General features: G+C 32.4%; 3 protein-coding genes across 3 annotated transcripts; 2 read left to right on the plus strand and 1 right to left on the minus strand.

Annotated features, from left to right (window-relative positions):
* Nucleotides 1-2,727: 2,727 nt before the first annotated feature.
* On the minus strand, nucleotides 2,728-4,943 carry LOTGIDRAFT_228335 (hypothetical protein). The gene is made up of 4 exons (XM_009053369.1): nucleotides 4,595-4,943; nucleotides 4,209-4,266; nucleotides 3,630-3,735; nucleotides 2,728-3,237 (listed from the first exon to the last, which is right to left on the minus strand). The coding sequence occupies exons 1-4, from the start codon at nucleotides 4,645-4,647 to the stop codon at nucleotides 2,972-2,974; spliced, it is 483 nt and encodes a 160-aa protein (XP_009051617.1). The 5' UTR covers nucleotides 4,648-4,943; the 3' UTR covers nucleotides 2,728-2,971.
* A 20-nt stretch (nucleotides 4,944-4,963) lies between these two features.
* On the plus strand, nucleotides 4,964-6,746 carry LOTGIDRAFT_228336 (hypothetical protein). The gene is made up of 3 exons (XM_009053370.1): nucleotides 4,964-5,345; nucleotides 5,832-5,883; nucleotides 6,252-6,746. Exons 1-3 carry the CDS (start codon nucleotides 5,230-5,232, stop codon nucleotides 6,654-6,656), a joined length of 573 nt encoding a protein of 190 aa, XP_009051618.1. The 5' UTR covers nucleotides 4,964-5,229; the 3' UTR covers nucleotides 6,657-6,746.
* Nucleotides 6,747-8,283: 1,537 nt separating this feature from the next.
* Nucleotides 8,284-17,859, plus strand: LOTGIDRAFT_152866 (hypothetical protein; the record flags this gene model as incomplete). The annotated part of the gene is made up of 23 exons (XM_009053371.1): nucleotides 8,284-8,318; nucleotides 8,530-8,613; nucleotides 8,810-8,882; nucleotides 9,384-9,525; nucleotides 10,021-10,107; nucleotides 10,361-10,474; nucleotides 10,781-11,166; nucleotides 11,202-12,066; nucleotides 12,101-12,175; nucleotides 12,246-12,355; nucleotides 12,535-12,575; nucleotides 12,785-12,860; nucleotides 13,143-13,203; nucleotides 13,461-13,567; nucleotides 14,041-14,089; nucleotides 14,343-14,386; nucleotides 14,939-15,018; nucleotides 15,243-15,348; nucleotides 15,655-15,742; nucleotides 16,077-16,220; nucleotides 17,161-17,271; nucleotides 17,424-17,492; nucleotides 17,723-17,859. The coding sequence occupies 23 exons, from the start codon at nucleotides 8,284-8,286 to the stop codon at nucleotides 17,857-17,859; spliced, it is 3,084 nt and encodes a 1,027-aa protein (XP_009051619.1).
* Nucleotides 17,860-17,870: the final 11 nt, after the last annotated feature.

Genomic DNA, 17,870 nt, shown 5'->3' on the forward strand with positions numbered 1-17,870 from the left:
GAGAGGGGGGGGGGGGGGGGAGGGGCATCGCACAACTTTGAGGTCGCTTGTAGTGAAGTACAATACCTTCGAGTTGATTAACGACATAGCGCCATTGTGATAACGTATTTCCTAGTTTTAGCGTCCTCTGTACTCTCCAAATCACGATTTGACCATGATGTGTATATTTCAACACCGAAAATCATCGTCCCCTAACCTGCTAATGTCACGAAACAACACCGCTGTCGCAGAGTATTTATAAGTCAAAACTGGAGACTTACAACGACTACTATTAAGTTTACCATCCGAGTAGAACTACCATGATCGTGAAGAGGGTTTGAAGAACGTATCAAGTAGCTTATGGGAAGCTACAAAAGGTTGAGTTTTACCGCAATGTCATTCCACTTTACCAGATCTGAAAATGTCTTAATTAAGAGAGACCGCGGGTTGTACAAATTTTTTATACTTTCTACCATTTTACAAAAACTAACATCACTTTATGATTTGTGTCATTGGAAGAGCTTAAACGACTCTATCTTTTGCGCAAAATCCTTCTAAAATGCAATCTCTTTTTACGATAATTAAGGAAGAAAGTTCAATTTTGTTTGTTTACTGATTACAACGTTAAACAATTGTACAAATATTTCCCAACAAACAATTAAAACTCACATCCTTTCCTCCCTTCCCCGAGATCTTGACGCAAGTCCACCTTCTTCAAAATATATGTTAATAAGTACCCCATCATCTATGAGGATATAACTCAGTAGAACTGTAGAATTATGAGACTTGTTATAACTTACCCGTGTAACAACTAGCCCCAGTCTCCACTACCAAACCAACAATACCAAACCACTTAATTGATCCATATCCTTGTAACAACGACAACGACTACCTAGTCTGCTTTAGCTGGAAGCGGCTAAATAATCTTATGGTGTTACTTATCAGCAGAATTCTCGATTTGGCTATGGATATCGGTTTTCCAGAAGTTGCCAGAAGAATTTTTTTCGCTTATTATTGTTTTCACATTTGTTACATAATCGCACTTGACTTGTTTATTAAATTAATCATAAAGTTAATCAATAGTGTGAATTATTCATTGATGTAGTGTTCTATTGTGAGTTCAATTACCTATATTGTCCAGGGATGCCTATCCCTGCTATCTTTATTGGGTTTTGTTTAGTAATGAAATATATATATATATATAACGTCAACTTGAAGCAGACAACAATATGTTGTATGATCTAGAACTCTGTATACTGTTCATCTTCATAATGGCAAAGTATTACTTCGTATTATACCTTGACAGCAAAAACATTCTATTATGTAAGAACATCCAAGGGGAATATCAATAAAAATTCAACTGTTCAATTTATGCTAGTTATAAGGTTTGTTAATGTCTTACTAAGCGAAAAACAACATACAATTTCATCAATTATGTAACTACTGTACCTTAAAGAGTTGCCCGTCTTCATTAGCCCACATGATGCAGAAAAGTAGGACGTTAAACGTACAGATTACATATTACGATATAAAGTTTATGTTCACAATAATCCAAGAACCACTAGCTATCTGAATGTGAAAGGGAAAAAAAGACAAATTGGTGGAAAGTCTCCTTAGATTTGCCAAGCATCAGTTACGATGTTGTTCTTTAGTGCAAGAAAAAGGTGCAACTGAATACCATAACTTGTGGAATGTTCTAAAGTTATTTAGTTTCTTTGATCTCAAGTTTTGTTACCAGAATCATTAGCTAATTATCAGCAATTATCTAATTGACCTGGCCACAAACCAATCGTAGCGCTAGGATATCCTAACAAGTGGTTGCCTAGCAAGATACTCCCACTTTCCTGATACATTTTCAGTATAACAAGGATGGACTCCACTCTGTGTCAAATCATACCAAAAATCTAATTTATGCAAGATATTGTTGATTTAAACAAACACACATTATTTAATAAAATTCTGACATAAACTGTCAACTCTATCGCGTTAAATGGCCAACAAATTTTGATGCGTTTTTCCTAAGTAAAGGGAAATAACTCAAATCCCGTTGATCGAAAAATCGTCAAATTCAATCTTGACTAAGATTTCATCATTATAAATGATAACACCAAATTTCATTTAAATCGATGAAAACTGTTGTCTCTATTGTGTTCAGGACAATAAACTCAAAAACAATTCATCGAAAGATCGTCAAATTCGAACCTGTCCAAGATCTAATTAATATAAATGATCACACCAAATTTCTTTCAAATCAGATAAATACTGTTGTCTCTTTTGCGTTCACAAGCCATTTGTGTACGGACGAACGCACAGGGGTGGCGACAATATGCGACCACATTATAATGTGGGCCTATAAAAACAATGTTAGAATTATACCTTAGGACATCCTAGCGATAAGATCATTTCGAGAATACGCGGCCAGGTTACACTAGTAAAGGATTAAAGAAGTTGAAGGGTTTTAGATATCATAAAACCGGCGGGGCGAAGTGTTTAGCTTGACTTGTAAACGGGCGAGGACAATAACAATGAATAAATAAGAAATAATGGGTGCAACTAGTTGCCCAGTACTGAAGATTCCATGGGGAGGAATAATTATTTGATAATCACAAATAGTGAAATCCTCAATCACCCCAACATTTAAATACAATAGATAAAACAAACACATCTCTCGAACACAAATTGAACGTGTCAGATAAATAATCGTAAATCCTTAACTTGCTAAAGAAGACATTTTGCCAAAGGGGTACAACTCGTGTCTACAAATTTTGTCAATATTGCCGGACACCAGTGACCTAGACTTTTCAATTGTATAGATTATGCCAGTATTAGAATCAAAAGCCTAGTAGAGTATTTTATATTATAATGGATGCAGCATCCCTTGTGTATTCTACTGAAGATACCAGTGAAATCACTATCTCAGGAACACTGTTTATTTGCTAGAACTTTTGTAACATAATAGTAAGAACAAACACGTCAAAATTTAAAAACAAACTTAATTATATCTAATAGGAGGGAAATTATCGAGTCTCACAGGATCTTCATAATGATGGGGGTGGTGCATGCCCCACTTCGGTGTTGGTATCTCTTGTGGGAACGGTTTTGGATACGTTCTAGCCCCTTGAAAGCTTTTGTTTTGGGGAATGGGTTTGAGGACATCCTTCATCTGAACATCTGGTTGATATGGTACGAAATCGTCATGCGTTCGACTTGTCGGTTTGGATGGTCTTTCGTAGTGCCAGTTGGTATTTTTATAATCAACTGAAAAGTAAAAACTTTTATAAGATTTGGAAAAGTTATTATAACGCGGCTTCTGAAAAGATTGTTTCGCATATATTTTAGTTCGTTTTCCTCCAAAATGATGGCTAGTAACAGCCTATTCTGAGATGCCAAATGTCAAATTTAACTCCAATGGCTGATAAGAATTGTTAGGAATTTCTTAAATCCAATAATGTGCATGACGTAAGGCTTACAATCGCGAAAACTAGTGTCAATCCAAACTGCATTTGCGATTAAAGCTTTAACCTATTATTGGCCTTTTTTCTAAGAGTTCATATTGTCTGAAGACATGTTGAAAAGGTTTCAGCGCAGTGTCATCGCAATACAGTTATGTTTTTGTGTTTAATGTAAAGTATCCGAAATCTGTTCCTTACCCCGTCGTACAGTGTCTCTACGCCTGTTGTACCAGTCTGGGTGTTGAGATGAATCTCTTCTGGCATACCAATCAGGGTGTTCAGCAGACCACTTCCTCCACCCTGCCTGTAATGTCGAATAGTAATTACTTTTTCAGCAAATAATATCTTTATACAGTGTAACAAATATACTATATTATTTGCCCAGCTAGCCAGCTTTGGGTTGAAAGAATTTTAAACACCTTAGAATTAAGGCATTTTGTATAATATAACATTTCAACAGAGCATCATAATAATACGAAGATAAACTCTCCCCTGAGCCAATGTTCATATGCAGCATTCAGTCGTCAGACGGGATAAAGTCAAAGTTTTTAAATACATTTTCTCTTATATAGAGCTGCATTACTTTTTAAAATAAAAATCCTCTTTTTTCATAAATTACAGAACCAGACGTCAGGTTAAAAGCGATATGGATAGCTGGAATAATTAACCCTATCGGCTCTCAAAATGAAAATATTTAGATTACTATATCGCCTAAAGAGTTGCGATCGGGCCCACTCGAATGGAAAGTTTTTAATAACATTAGCCTAGTCTACTTACATGAGCAACATCTGGTGAACTACAGTGGTATGGATTCCACTCGTGGAGACGTGGCTGCCTGAAAATATGATAAGAGGTGAAAAATAACATGAGCACTGGTGTAAGAGTTCTGTACGATAGGGTAGAAACTAAAAGAACCTATCTTTAATAAGCTATAAAGGCTCCTGATAGGCTCCCCCTCACTCCATTTTAACAAATAAAAATGTTTTCAAACCCAAATTTTGTTAAGAGACAGTGACGTCCGAATATGGCAATTGTAGGCCACAGTTTTGAAAATAATATACGCTTTTTCTTTTAAGATAACTATAAGGCCCAGGCTAAATCTAGAATTCTGTCTTAAGCCTAGGCCTATAGGCTAGGTTAAAAAAAAAATATAGTCAACTTACCACTGCTTTGGTAATTTAGCTGGATTCGAAAGAAATTGGTATGCAGCCGCCATACTGTTTAAGATAATAAACAATAATGAAGCCAAACCTATTTCTTATTGACAAACCTATAGATAGGCCTATTAATTTTAATGCAACCAACAGGCCGCGACCAACACCGACAAATTTTTGGACACACGTCTAACGTCATTAAGAGATAATCCCGGATTAATATATGACCCCAGTTATTCTATCCTTGGTATTTGATTTATATTTGAACTATTGCACTAGTTATTATCGTACAGTCGCTTAAACTGTTCGTAAAAGTTATATATAATAATTAGAAATAAATAACTCCGCCATATTGTTTACAAACGTCGCTATAGGTAACCGGTTGCCAAGGAATGTATATCTTCTCGTAAACGCTGTTTTCTCCTAAAATATGATTTTGGTCATTGAAACTTTGACTCAAATTTGGGATTGTGAAAGTTGTAACAATGTAAATCAAGTGCTTGGAGTTGTATTTTGGGATTAAACAGGATAAGTTGATGTGATAGTTTCATAAGCGACCCTATGACAATAGATCAATAGTTATTCAATATATTTTATTAAGTTATAGGTCTAGTATAGAGGTTATATTCGATCTCCCGAGAACTATGGAAGTAAAAATGGGGGATACATTATTTCATAAATCAAACCAGAGCCATTACCCATATTGGGTCAATGTGCCACCTACTGTACCAAAATATCCAGTACCAAATGAAATGTTCCGGTAAGTGGAAATTAATTTAGCCTAGGCCTAATTGAAATGTTGGTTAGCCTGCATAGCCTACCCTGTTGTAAATGAAATGCGATATTTAATAATTGGTTGGGTATTTTTGAAAACCTCTATACCACCTCTAAGATTGGCATTAATTCTAGGATTGTAGGACGAAAATTCGGATCGGATAAATAAGGAGAATTTGAGGACTGTTGGCCTATTCCTTTAAAGATCTAGGCTAGGGATTTTCAACCTCATTTCTTCGATTACCCCTTTACGGATTCTTGATGATTTTTTTCCCTTAGGTTTTGGAGAATCTAGCCTGACTGAATAGAGCGACTTACCTTAGCAAAAATATTATGTTTAGCAACATTAAGCGCCTCATAACCCCACAAAAATTTCAAATTGACCTCCTTTAGTTTAAAATATTCAGTTTATCAACCAATGTATCGTTCTGTTGGGAGCACCTTTAAAGCGTTTTTACCTTCTTTTTTGTAGAAGAGAATCCCCAGAGAAATTTACATATAAAACCGGACCCGATTCTTGGCAGGTTTGTGCTCAATATATCTTTCCATAGTATTTTAATCACTCTCTCAAACTCTCATACGATCTTTTCAATGTTTGTTACATCAATCAATTTCTGAGATTCCAATGCCATAATGAATGAGACAAATTAGCCCAGTGCCTTACTATTGTAACGAAGTTTATAAATGTTTTTTTTTCTCTCACTTATTTCAAATCCAACCAAACCCCTCTTTGCCTACTTTCAACTTGGATTGCCTTGGTTCCAACTTTAAATAAGAATAGCCGCCTGCCATCCTCGTCTCCGAAATCTAATAATATTTGACAATTAGGTCTAAAGACAGAAACAAACGATATTTTAAAAAAGATGCTCAATATTTGTTTTTTTTCTTTCAGAATTGGACTGATAAATGGAGTGATTATAGTAAAATAGGATATCATAAACGTCGATTGGAAGAGTTACCAAAACGTCTTGATGCCAGGGAGCCGTGCTCTAGGCGAATGATGTATAATATTGGTACTTCTGCTACACCAACGTGGTCACGGGAGGGCAAAGACTGGCCAGTAGATGATAATAAATATATGCGTAACGGTCGTCCAGCCACAGAAGTGAAAAGAGCAAATGCTATTTATCGTCTGAGTGATCGGGATGAAAAACTATACCCCTTTTCAAACTATATGACATCCACCTACAGGCGGCCCGTTTATTCCGTATTTGGACCTTTACAGAAAAGGGAAGTGTATGGCATAACACATCAACATAACCGACATGGTTTCATGCCATTTGAAGATTATTACTGAAGTTATCGGGATAGCTTTTGTTGATAGTTGTTTTGTTTTCAAAAGTATGTAAAAAAAAAGTCGATATAACATTAATAAAACCCTTAAGTGAAAGTTGTATTTTTTTTTTATATCAAGGTTATTAATTGCGGAAGCAAATAACTGCTATCCCTGAGTTGAGGCGTTATCTTGCCTTGTACTGGTCCTCTTTCCAATCAGGTTTAGTCCAGTTGATTCAAACTTTTTCTTTCTTTTACCTCTTTTAGGATCCTTTATCGATTGCATTACCCCTTGCCCACAATAAGTCGGAAAATATAGCCTGACTGAATAGAATTTATGATTTACAAGGTTAATTTCACATTTCCTGTCGTTGGAAATTGAATGAATGTTTGTAAAAAAGCATTGGTTTTTCACTGTGCTGCAGCATTTCAAGACTTTAACCTTATATTAAGTTACTTATGCTACACACGAAGGTAAAGAAAGTGGTCTTATTGGACAAGTTGTACTGTACCTAGCTCAATTTTTTTTATCAAGGGACATAACTCTAATTACAGGCGACTGTAAACAAAAACATTCATGTCTGTCGACTAAGCTAGTATTGTATGTCTCTAGTATTTGAAATATTTATCTAATTAATTTGTGACACTATAAACTTTATGTACGATTTTTCAACAAGATCTTATTGCCATTTCCTTAAATTTCACCAAATAAGCCTTTCATATCTTTGGCCGAGGATATTCGCCACCCGGGTGGCAAACAGTTATTCGCCACCCTGGCCCCATATCTTTATTAGTCTAGAAATTTCATTTACTCAGTTACTCCTACTTAGTCCTACTCTAACTCAGACTGTAGCCTATTCACTAATTCAGTCACTATTTTCGTACTCTTGACTAGCCCGACAAATCAGGTCCAACCCAGTTTCTCTGTGATATTGGCAATATAGAAGATCGAAATAGTTCTAATATTGACAAGTGCAACTATCAACAAAACAAAACTGATAGTCTTAGAATTACTTTGCAACCATCATAAGGTCATTATAGATCTATTGTGTGCAAACTATAAAGTGAATTTGAATAGGCCTATAAGCTTCTAAACATTACTGGGCATGGCTAATATTGTTTTTTTTTTTCATCTAATTATTCTTACTGTATGTTTGATTTTTCAGTTAAATAGTAGCCTACATTATAAATCAAGAATGTGATCTAAGGTAATGGATCCAGAATCAAGTCAAATATGTGGTAGGCCAAACTACAGAATAATATTTGTAGGAAACATTGGATACAGGGTAGGATAGTGTGTTTATTGTCAAATTTACAATAACTAAGTCAATTGGATATCCCTTTCAGAGAGTGCCCATAGCTAATAGAATATTCAAATTACAATAACATTTTCAGGCGATCCAGTTTAAGTTGCTTTCTTTTATGCAAGGGTTTTCAGTATTTTTAGCATTTTACTGGGGTGATAATTTCTTCAGTGATTTTGATAACTTTGATCTTATGTCTGATGTTGACAGTTGTCCTAATAAAGATTTTGAATTTAAAATTATTTTATTGTAAAAATATGAGTTGATGCCATTTTATCTTAAAAGACAACTACCAAGGAGCTGCAGACATTCCTGGAAAAATTTGGTAAAATAAAGAAATGCTTTATGCCAAGAGATCATTACACGAAACTACCGAGAGGGTAAGAATCAATTACTGGTATTGAAATTAATATTGATGTATTGAGTAGGAAAAGCTCAAATATAATATTATGTTGCTATATTTGTCAGATTTTTTTCATTTAAGATTTAACTGGAAAGCATTCCAATTTTTAAATATCTAATCGAGAATAAGTGTTAACAAAAAGTTTATATAATTATGTTTAAATTTGAAACATCAATCCGTTATTTCAGAATAGCCTTTGTAACGTTTTCAACCAGGGAAGAGGCAGAAGAAGTTTTACAGGCTTCAGATGAAAGGTTGATATTAGGAGGGAGGTATGTATGGGATGAATGGTTTTCGGATCATTTAGGGGATCTGTATCATGTAACATGCCATTATAATTAGGCATATGATGTTGAGAAATGATAATAATATTAACTAATTTTAATGGTGCTTTATTCAAGCATATTTGACCATAAATAAAGTATTAACATCTTCACTTAATGTTTGTGTGATATATTATTACTCAAGGTTATTACGTGTAAATAAAGCTGAACAATCTAAACGAGTTGGTACTAGAAGATATGAAGCTAATAATGGAAATGTAAGTTATGTTTCATCTTATTTTCAACAGTTTGTTTTGTAAATAAGAACACACATTCAAAAATCGTGAATATTGAATATATTCAAAATACAATCCAAATAGTACTGGTAAAAGAAACCTGATACAGAGATCACTCTATAGTTAACCATGCCAAAAACTAAAAAGATTCCTTTTAAAACTACTCAGTTACAAGATCTGATTGATGATTGATATTCAGGTACCAAAGCTAACTAGAATTGAACTATTGTAAAAGATGGTTTTTTACAACTACTCAGTTACATAATTAATTACATTTATAGAAAAAATAAGTTTTAATACCTACAGTAGAACATTGGTATTGATATATATTTAAAACAAGTCAGTCAAATGATTTGATTTTTGTGCAGCTGTAACAAACTATGAGTTTGCATGAACAAGGTTTGGTGTAACATATAGACTAGCTCAACAAATACTCTTTTTGACAGCTGGAAAGATGTTTTTCAATCAGTTTATAAATTTTAGAATGAAAATAACAATTCACCAGATAAAAAGAATGAAGTAAAAGATAGAGATGATGAAGCTGATACTGTAGATTTACCCGATGAAGTATGGGAAAAAACATTCAGCTTCTTACTATTACGAGATCGAGTTAGGATAGAGAGAGGTAAGAGGCTGTTTTCACTGTTTGGAGAAAATTGAAATTCAGAAGCCAAAGTAGAATAGAGGAGACCAAATTAACTTCATTTAGGTTAAAAAATGTTTTTTTCTATCTGTTGATAAATTTGATTATAGTACAAAGTTAGAAATGCCTGATGAAGCTTCATACATCTTCTCTAATGGGTACAAGTTTGATTAAAGTTTGAGAACTTGCTTACTGTTAATGTTGTTTAATTAGCTTATTACTTTAATGATTCGTTTTAGCCCCATACTGCTAATGAACCTCATATTGTTGTATGTAGTTTTATAAGTATATGATACCAAAATTCATAGCACAATGTGAACAGAATGAGGTCCATGTTAGAATTACAACAAATTTTCATTCTAGCATACTAACCTAAAAATTAGTGAACACTGTTTTAGTCTGTGCTAGTGCCTTCTTTAGAATAGAAACTTTTTTAACCACCCTTAACTCTATCTAATAGAATTCTATGTATTTCAGTCTGTAGTAGATGGAGAAATGCTGCTTTAAGGTTGTGGAAACGACAAAGATCATTAGATTTTTACCATACCTTCAGAAGATTTGAGAGTAAGTGTGATCAACTTGTAGATTAAGCTTGCATCTTATAGTAAGGGCAAATTGTACCAAAAGGTAAAAAATATCTTTGAATTGACCAACCTTTTAACAATGACTTTTTCTATGTCCACAGAGTTTTTAAATTTTCGAATTATATATTATATACAAATTGAAAAATTAACTTCCAATAATTTCAAGATTGCCTTTTAATATGAGAAGTAAGGTTCTGGAATATGCTTAATTTCATGCAAGGTTTTTTTTGTAGGTTTAACAGATAGAACATTAAATTTCTTATTAAAACGTTGTGGACCTTCGTTAAGATCTTTGGATATTTCAGCTTCACCTAGATTACTTACTGATTATTCTATGCAAATTATAAGTAAGTAAGTATTGGATTAATAAAAAAAAAAACTGAAGTAACCAATGAAAATGGTATTAAAGGCCATTGTAAATGGATAGGTGAATGAAGTGTGGGGAGAAGTCAAGTTTCATTTAATGTCTATTTAGCTTTTGAATCTCATATCGGAATTGTTCCTACATGGTTTTATACAAATGTATATGACATGTCTGTCACCAATATAAAATAATTCAGACTTGCTTCTCTACATACCATTATTCCAAAAATAAAACATTATAACAATTCAGGGTCTATCAGTCATAATTTTGTATCTTTTCAACATTTTAGACAAATATTGTTGTGGATTAAGAAAGTTAGATTTATCTGGAGTTGATGTGACAAATATATCATTACGTGATTTAACAGTAGATATTCATACACTAGAGGTATGTGATTTAACAGTAGATATTTATACACTAGAGGTATGTGATTTAACAGTAATTATTCATACACTAGAGGTATGTGATTTAACAGTAATTATTCATACACTAGAGGTATGTGATTTAACAGTAGATATTTATACACTAGAGGTATGTGATTTAACAGTAATTATTCATACACTAGAGGTATGTGATTTAACAGTAGATATTCATACACTAGAGGTATGTGATTTAACGGTAATTATTCATACACTAGAGGTATGGGATTTAACAGTAGATATTTATACACTAGAGGTATGTGATTTAACAGTAGATATTTTTAACTAGAGGTATGTGATTTAACAGTAGATATTTATACACTAGAGGTATGTGATTTAATAGTAATTATTCATACACTAGAGGTATGTGATTTAACAGTAGATATTCATACACTAGAGGTATGGGATTTAACAGTAGATATTTATACACTAGAGGTATGTGATTTAATAGTAATTATTCATACACTAGAGGTATGTGATTTAACAGTAGATATTCATACACTAGAGGTATGGGATTTAACAGTAGATATTTATACGCTAGAGGTATGTGATTCAACAGTAATTATTCATACACTAGAGGTATGTGATTTAACAGTAGATATTCATACACTAGAGGTATGTGATTTAACAGTAGATATTTATAAACTAGAGATATGTGATTTAACAGTAATTATTCATTCACTAGAGGTATGTGATTTAACAGTAGATATTTATACACTAGAGGTATGTGATTTAACAGTAGATATTTATACACTAGAGGTATGTGATTTAACAGTAGATATTCATACACTAGAGGTATGTGATTTAACAGTAGATATTTATACACTAGAGGTATGTGCTGTAACAGTAATTATTCATTCACTAGAGGTATGTGATTTAACAGTAGATATTTATACACTAGAGGTATGTGATTTAACAGTAGATATTCATACACTAGAGGTATGTGATTTAACAGTAGATATTTATACACTAGAGGTATGTGATTTAACAGTAATTATTCATACACTAGAGGTATGTGATTTAACAGTAATTATTCATACACTAGAGGTATGTGATTTAACAGTAGATATTCATACACTAGAGGTATGTGATTTAACAGTAATTATTCATACACTAGAGGTATGTGATTTAACAGTAGATTATTCATACACTAGAGGTATGTGATTTAACAGTAATTATTCATACACTAGAGGTATGTGATTTAACAGTAGATATTCATACACTAGAGGTATGTGATTTAACAGTAGATTATTCATACACTAGAGGTATGTGATTTAACAGTAGATATTCATACACTAGAGGCATGTGATTTAACAGTAATTATTCATTCACTAGAGGTATGTGATTTAACAGTAGATATTTATACACTAGAGGTATGTGATTTAACAGTAGATATTCATACACTAGAGGTATGTGATTTAACAGTAGATATTTATACACTAGAGGTATGTGATTTATCAGTAGATAATCATTAAATAGAGGTAGGTGACTATAGGTTAACATTAGATATTTATACACTACATGTAATTTTAACAATAAATTTTGAAATTTCACTCAAGCAATGTGTGTAATGTAACAGTTATATATTTTAAAGATTGCATTTATTGCATTTGTTTTATTTCAGTGGGTGAGATTACAAAGATGTACATATTTGGGTGAAAAAGGGTAAGTTTAATAGATTTTAAGGAGCTTGAATGTTGGTTATTCACTATTACTTCCAGTTATACACTTTCTATCTATTCAGAATGGTAAGAGGCATATCATTTAGTTTTTTTTTTTATTAAAGTTGTAGATCAATATTCAATTGATTGCATTTCTTAAAGAAATATTTTCAAGTTTTTTTTATTTTTAAGTTTTTATCTTTTTTGATATAGGTTTTGGTGGTTATTTCACAGTAATAGAGAATTACAACATATTGATATTAAAGGCAATATCAAATTAACAGGACAGGTATATTAATTAAATCACATCACTGATATTAAGATATTTACCAGTATTAATTTATATTAAGAATTGTGATGTTTGAAGTTCTTTTTAAGTATAACAAGCAACCACAACAGTACATTGCAGACAAGTTTTTTTTATCATTCTGAAAGAGGTATGGAGTAGTTACACCTGAATTGTATCATCACGATAAGCAAATGCTAAGGGAGCTGTATCCTGTTAATACATTAATGATGATAATTGAAAACATGAATTGCATGAGGAACATCATTTTTTCTATTATTTCAGTGCTTCCATATGTTAGATTCTAAAGTAAAGACCTTGGTTTTATCAGAGTGCAAAAAAGTAGGTAAATTCTCAATGTATTAAGTGGTTATTGTAATAAAGATTAAGGAGAAAATCAACTACAACAGTATGTCATATTAATGAACGATTTTTTTTTACAAAGGCTCTATAACAAGAATTGTAATGTTTGTCGCTTACAAGACAAAGTGTATGCTTTGGAATACCCAATGTCATTCTGCGGATTTGTGAACACAACATTCCTTTTAGAGAGTCTCATACTTTAAATGTTTAATTAATAAGTGACTTTATTTTATAAGTTAGGAGATGTTGGTATAGAGAAGATTAAAGAAAGATGCCCACTTATTGAAGAATTACACATAACTGACTGTGCCTCTTTAACTGGTCATGCCATTAATACTATAACTCAGGTAGGAATAAGATAATGTCAAAACCTTTCTGAGAAAGAGTAGTTCTAAGCTCATTTTCTATCTGTTTATGAGGTGTTTCGTGACGTCAAATAGGCTTTTTATTAATCTCTTCAATAGATGACATAATCTGCGTTTTGAACCTCGCTTTCAGTGTCTCAAAAACAAGACACGGTTGACAATATTTATATTTCATGTTAATTGAATACAATATAATATCAAAGGTAGTTAATAAGCAATATGTTGTGATAATGGTAGTAATTATGCTATTATGAACTCACTTCATATGATGCTACTTATAAACTACGATCTGAGAAATTCTTTAAAATGAGTTCAGTCATATTTGGACTAAAAAATCACAGTACTCTCAATATTTTCTTAGATCATGGACTGTAACTCCTGAAAGTATCTGAAAATTTAGTATATCTACATCTGTAAAGTTTGCATTTTATAATTCTGTATATATTTTAATTTAGGGTTTTAGAAATTTAAGAATATTACATTGTGGTGGCTCATTACATAATGGTAAGTGTTAGATACTGAGTCTGTTGGTTGTCAGGTATAGATTAGTTGGAGCAAAGGAATGTTTGTCATGTTATTCAAATACCTTATCAAAGAAGAGAACTGAAACACAGTAAATGACAGATGAAATAAAATATAATACAACTCTGAATACTATGCAGAAGTAAAACAGAAATTGAAGAAGTAAAGCAGAAATTGTTTATTCTGCTGCCTACTGGTTAAAATAGTTTTGGAAACTTTTAGTTTTATGTTTCAGTGGCAGAAACAACATGGTGTCAACTGCAAGATCTAAAGTCATTGGTAAGTCTACAAAATTTATTATTTAGATGATGTAAAATATGAAAGCAAATAATAAATTTTTGTGTGAATGAGTTATTACCCATGGAAAATTCCTCGAAACGCGATTTACTTTTAGCTTGTAAACACTCTAGAAGGCACAGTTTTTGAAGGATTGACCAAACTTGGTGAAATTGTTTATAATACCTATGCTTTAATCAATAAAATTCTATTTCATACTGTAGCTTTTTATACGCCCTCATCTCTCTATGTGGACGTATATTGTCGGCACCCCTGTCGGTCCGTCAACATTTGCTTGTAAACGCTCTAAAAACTAGATTTTTTGATGGAATCAAATGAAATTCGGTATGTGTATACATATTCATAAAACGATGATCAAGATCGAATTTTCGACCGTTAGAAGCAGAGTTATTGCCCTTGCCCCAAAATCTTGAATATGCTATCTTAGTTTTCAACCGATTTTGATGAAACTTAAAATGGATGTTTCGTTTTTACCATCCGCATGCCGTGGTGGGCGTATATGGCTGTGGTCCACTATCTTTTATCTTTTTATAGGAAGAGTTAAATCTAAGTCAAAACTGTTGTATAACAAATGAGGCATTAATTGCCATTTCATCTGGATGCTGCAAACTCAAGTATGTTACTGGTTTTTTTTTCTTATCATGTTTTTATTATATTGAGAACGTGTGATTTAAGGTGTTCGGTGAAAATTTCCCTCATTGTGTATTGCTTATTGATTCGAGTTACATGCAGAAAATCAATGAAATAAACAGCCATTTTTATTCAATTAGCATTGATAATTTTGTAATTTTGTGATAATTCTTATGATATTTTATTTTATTCATTGCCTTATGTGTAGAAATTTAGATGTAAGTGGTTGTCATAGATGTCTAACAGATGAAGGTGTACAATGTCTATCTCTATTAGAAAATCTAGAAATTTTAAACATCAGTTATTTACATCAGGTAAGTTATTTTGAACAACAATAGATGCTGCTTCACTTTTACCTGGTCATATTATATGTATAACCAGTATCCTTTTCTCCATGGGCTGAATTTTCATTTTTAGTTTTGAAGATGCTATACAATGTACCATGAGGGAAATTTTGCCCCTTGGCTAGCATTACTGACAAACGGAAGCATGTTTGGACATTCCAAAGGATTAAATATCAGTCACCCTGACAAACAGTTCTTAAGGCCACGGAAAATCGTTTCATAAATTAAAAAAACAATTTTATCAGCTTGCGATTGATCAAGATATGTTTTCAATAGATTACAGATGTATGTTTAAGTCAGATATCTACAACTGGTAAATTAAAACAACTGAAAATAAAGGCTTGTTCTGGTATCACAGATTCAGGTACAGTTATAGTGTTGTCATTAACTCTGGGTCCTAACAGGAATACATAGAGTTAACAAACGTAGTTGCAGTAGAGGTAATAATCTCTCAGAAAGTGCTAGACCTTGCTAGAGCTAATTCTAAACCATTTTGTCAATGGCTATACAAAGCCTTCAGAGCTTCATCATATCTCATATACAGTGTAAATCATTCTATTAATTCATCTGTTACTGTTTATTACTCACCACTTTTCTGAAAATCCAGAACAATACTAACATTCAATCTCTGATCTGTGTCAGAAATTATAGAACCTTAAAGTACTTTCGAAATTCCTTTTATTAATTGAACTTTGTAGGAATAGAAGAAATAGTTTTCAATTGTCCTAGTCTGGAATTAGTGGATATGTCTGGTTGTTTGAATATTAGTAATAAGCTAATCTATAGAGTTATTGCCCTTAGACAAGATCAGAGTCATCTTCTGCTACAATTAAATATTGGTGGTAAGACATTTATATTCACATTTTACTTCATACATTACTAGTGAGTAAATTAAAGCCATCTTAAAAGGATCCAAACACTAAGTAGTTTCGTCACAGAAATAAAGTATTTTGTCACTTTGGGATATTTAATGCACATAGTTCCATGATTGTCACATATGAGTTGGTAAAAACGGTTTTCAATGACTAGACTTTTCTCAAAATAATATGGAAATGTGTACAGTCAAGTAACCTAATTTTGTGCTATTTCTGATATCATGCATCTCCAGTAATGATAAATAATTTAAATGTCTGACCTCGGGTGACCCTCCCCATTTATCTATTTTTAACATATACAAAATGGCAGATTTCAGTTATTACCAAATGTCAAAATTTTTTATAGGCAAAATTTCCTTATAATCCCAATCTTTAATCAGAATTCCAAGTGTTGTTTGCTAGAATATATTCCAGTGAACAAAGTAGCAGATTCCATGTCAGCAGAAAAATTCTATGGAACACAATATGGGCCATATCCTTATGTTATTTCAGTGAATTTTAGCAATAAATTACTCTTACATTTTACTTATCTTATTTTGTCAGCCCCATTTCCTCTTTTTAAATCATTGTTCTTTGAAGGAATTGTTATTAGTTATTATGAAATATTATTAAAGATAAATAAGAAGAGAAGTTAATTATACCACTGGGTATCCATACAACATGTTTTCTGGACTTATTTTTAGATCAAACACGAATCATTGTATGAATGAATATTGGTTACACCACTGTAATTGCGTCATTGAATAAGCAGTGAATTGACAAATTGGCATATATGAAACTGATTTGGACCATAGTTTGATAAAAGTGTTCTTTATTGATGATGTTTGATTTAAGTACCATATAATATGGTACCCAAAGTACTTAAAACAGGTATCTGTAAATTGAATGGGTTTGTTTATATTTTCAGGAACAAGTGTAGTATCAGATGATTTAGTAGATATACCATCAACTATACTAGTTGATAGTCATGACTATTCCAGTTACTATCTTCGACCTGATAAAGATTTGTTATTACCAGGTATGTTATTCTTAATTCTAAGACATAAATGGGGGAATTTTGAATAAGGGTTCACTAAGAGGCCCCATCCCTTTGCCAGAGATATGTAGGATAAGTTGTACATGACAACTATGTATGTTTTAGGTGAATTTTGCAATTGGATATTTTTTCAGATCCTTATGAGGAAGAAGATGTTGATTTAAAAGAAGATACTCCATGGTTTGGTAAACCTTCATCTACGGGTAAGCTTGTTTTTGTATATACTTACTAAAAGTAGATATAACTATAATTTTGGACTGATACATTTGTCTTAAAGGGTTGGTGCAAAAAAGCTCAAAATTTGGCATGGAACTATAATTTGTTTGCATGTGTATAATGCTTATTAGCTATATCTGCTGGCCCCATCACTGCTAGTTCTTTATTCAGAGCTCACCACTCATTTAATACGATTGTTTTTCTGATCTGATGATAGTTATGATGGCAGCAGGATTTGAAGAGAATGCCTGGCAGGAAGATGATAATGATTATGATGGGCATTTTGATGATATTACTGATGAATTCCTGGAGAATGATGATTGTTTGGCTGCTGAGATATGGGATATGTCTTAGAGTTGTGAACC

The sequence above is a fragment of the Lottia gigantea genome (assembly GCF_000327385.1).
Source record: "Lottia gigantea unplaced genomic scaffold LOTGIsca_2, whole genome shotgun sequence".
NCBI lineage: Eukaryota > Metazoa > Mollusca > Gastropoda > Lottiidae > Lottia > Lottia gigantea.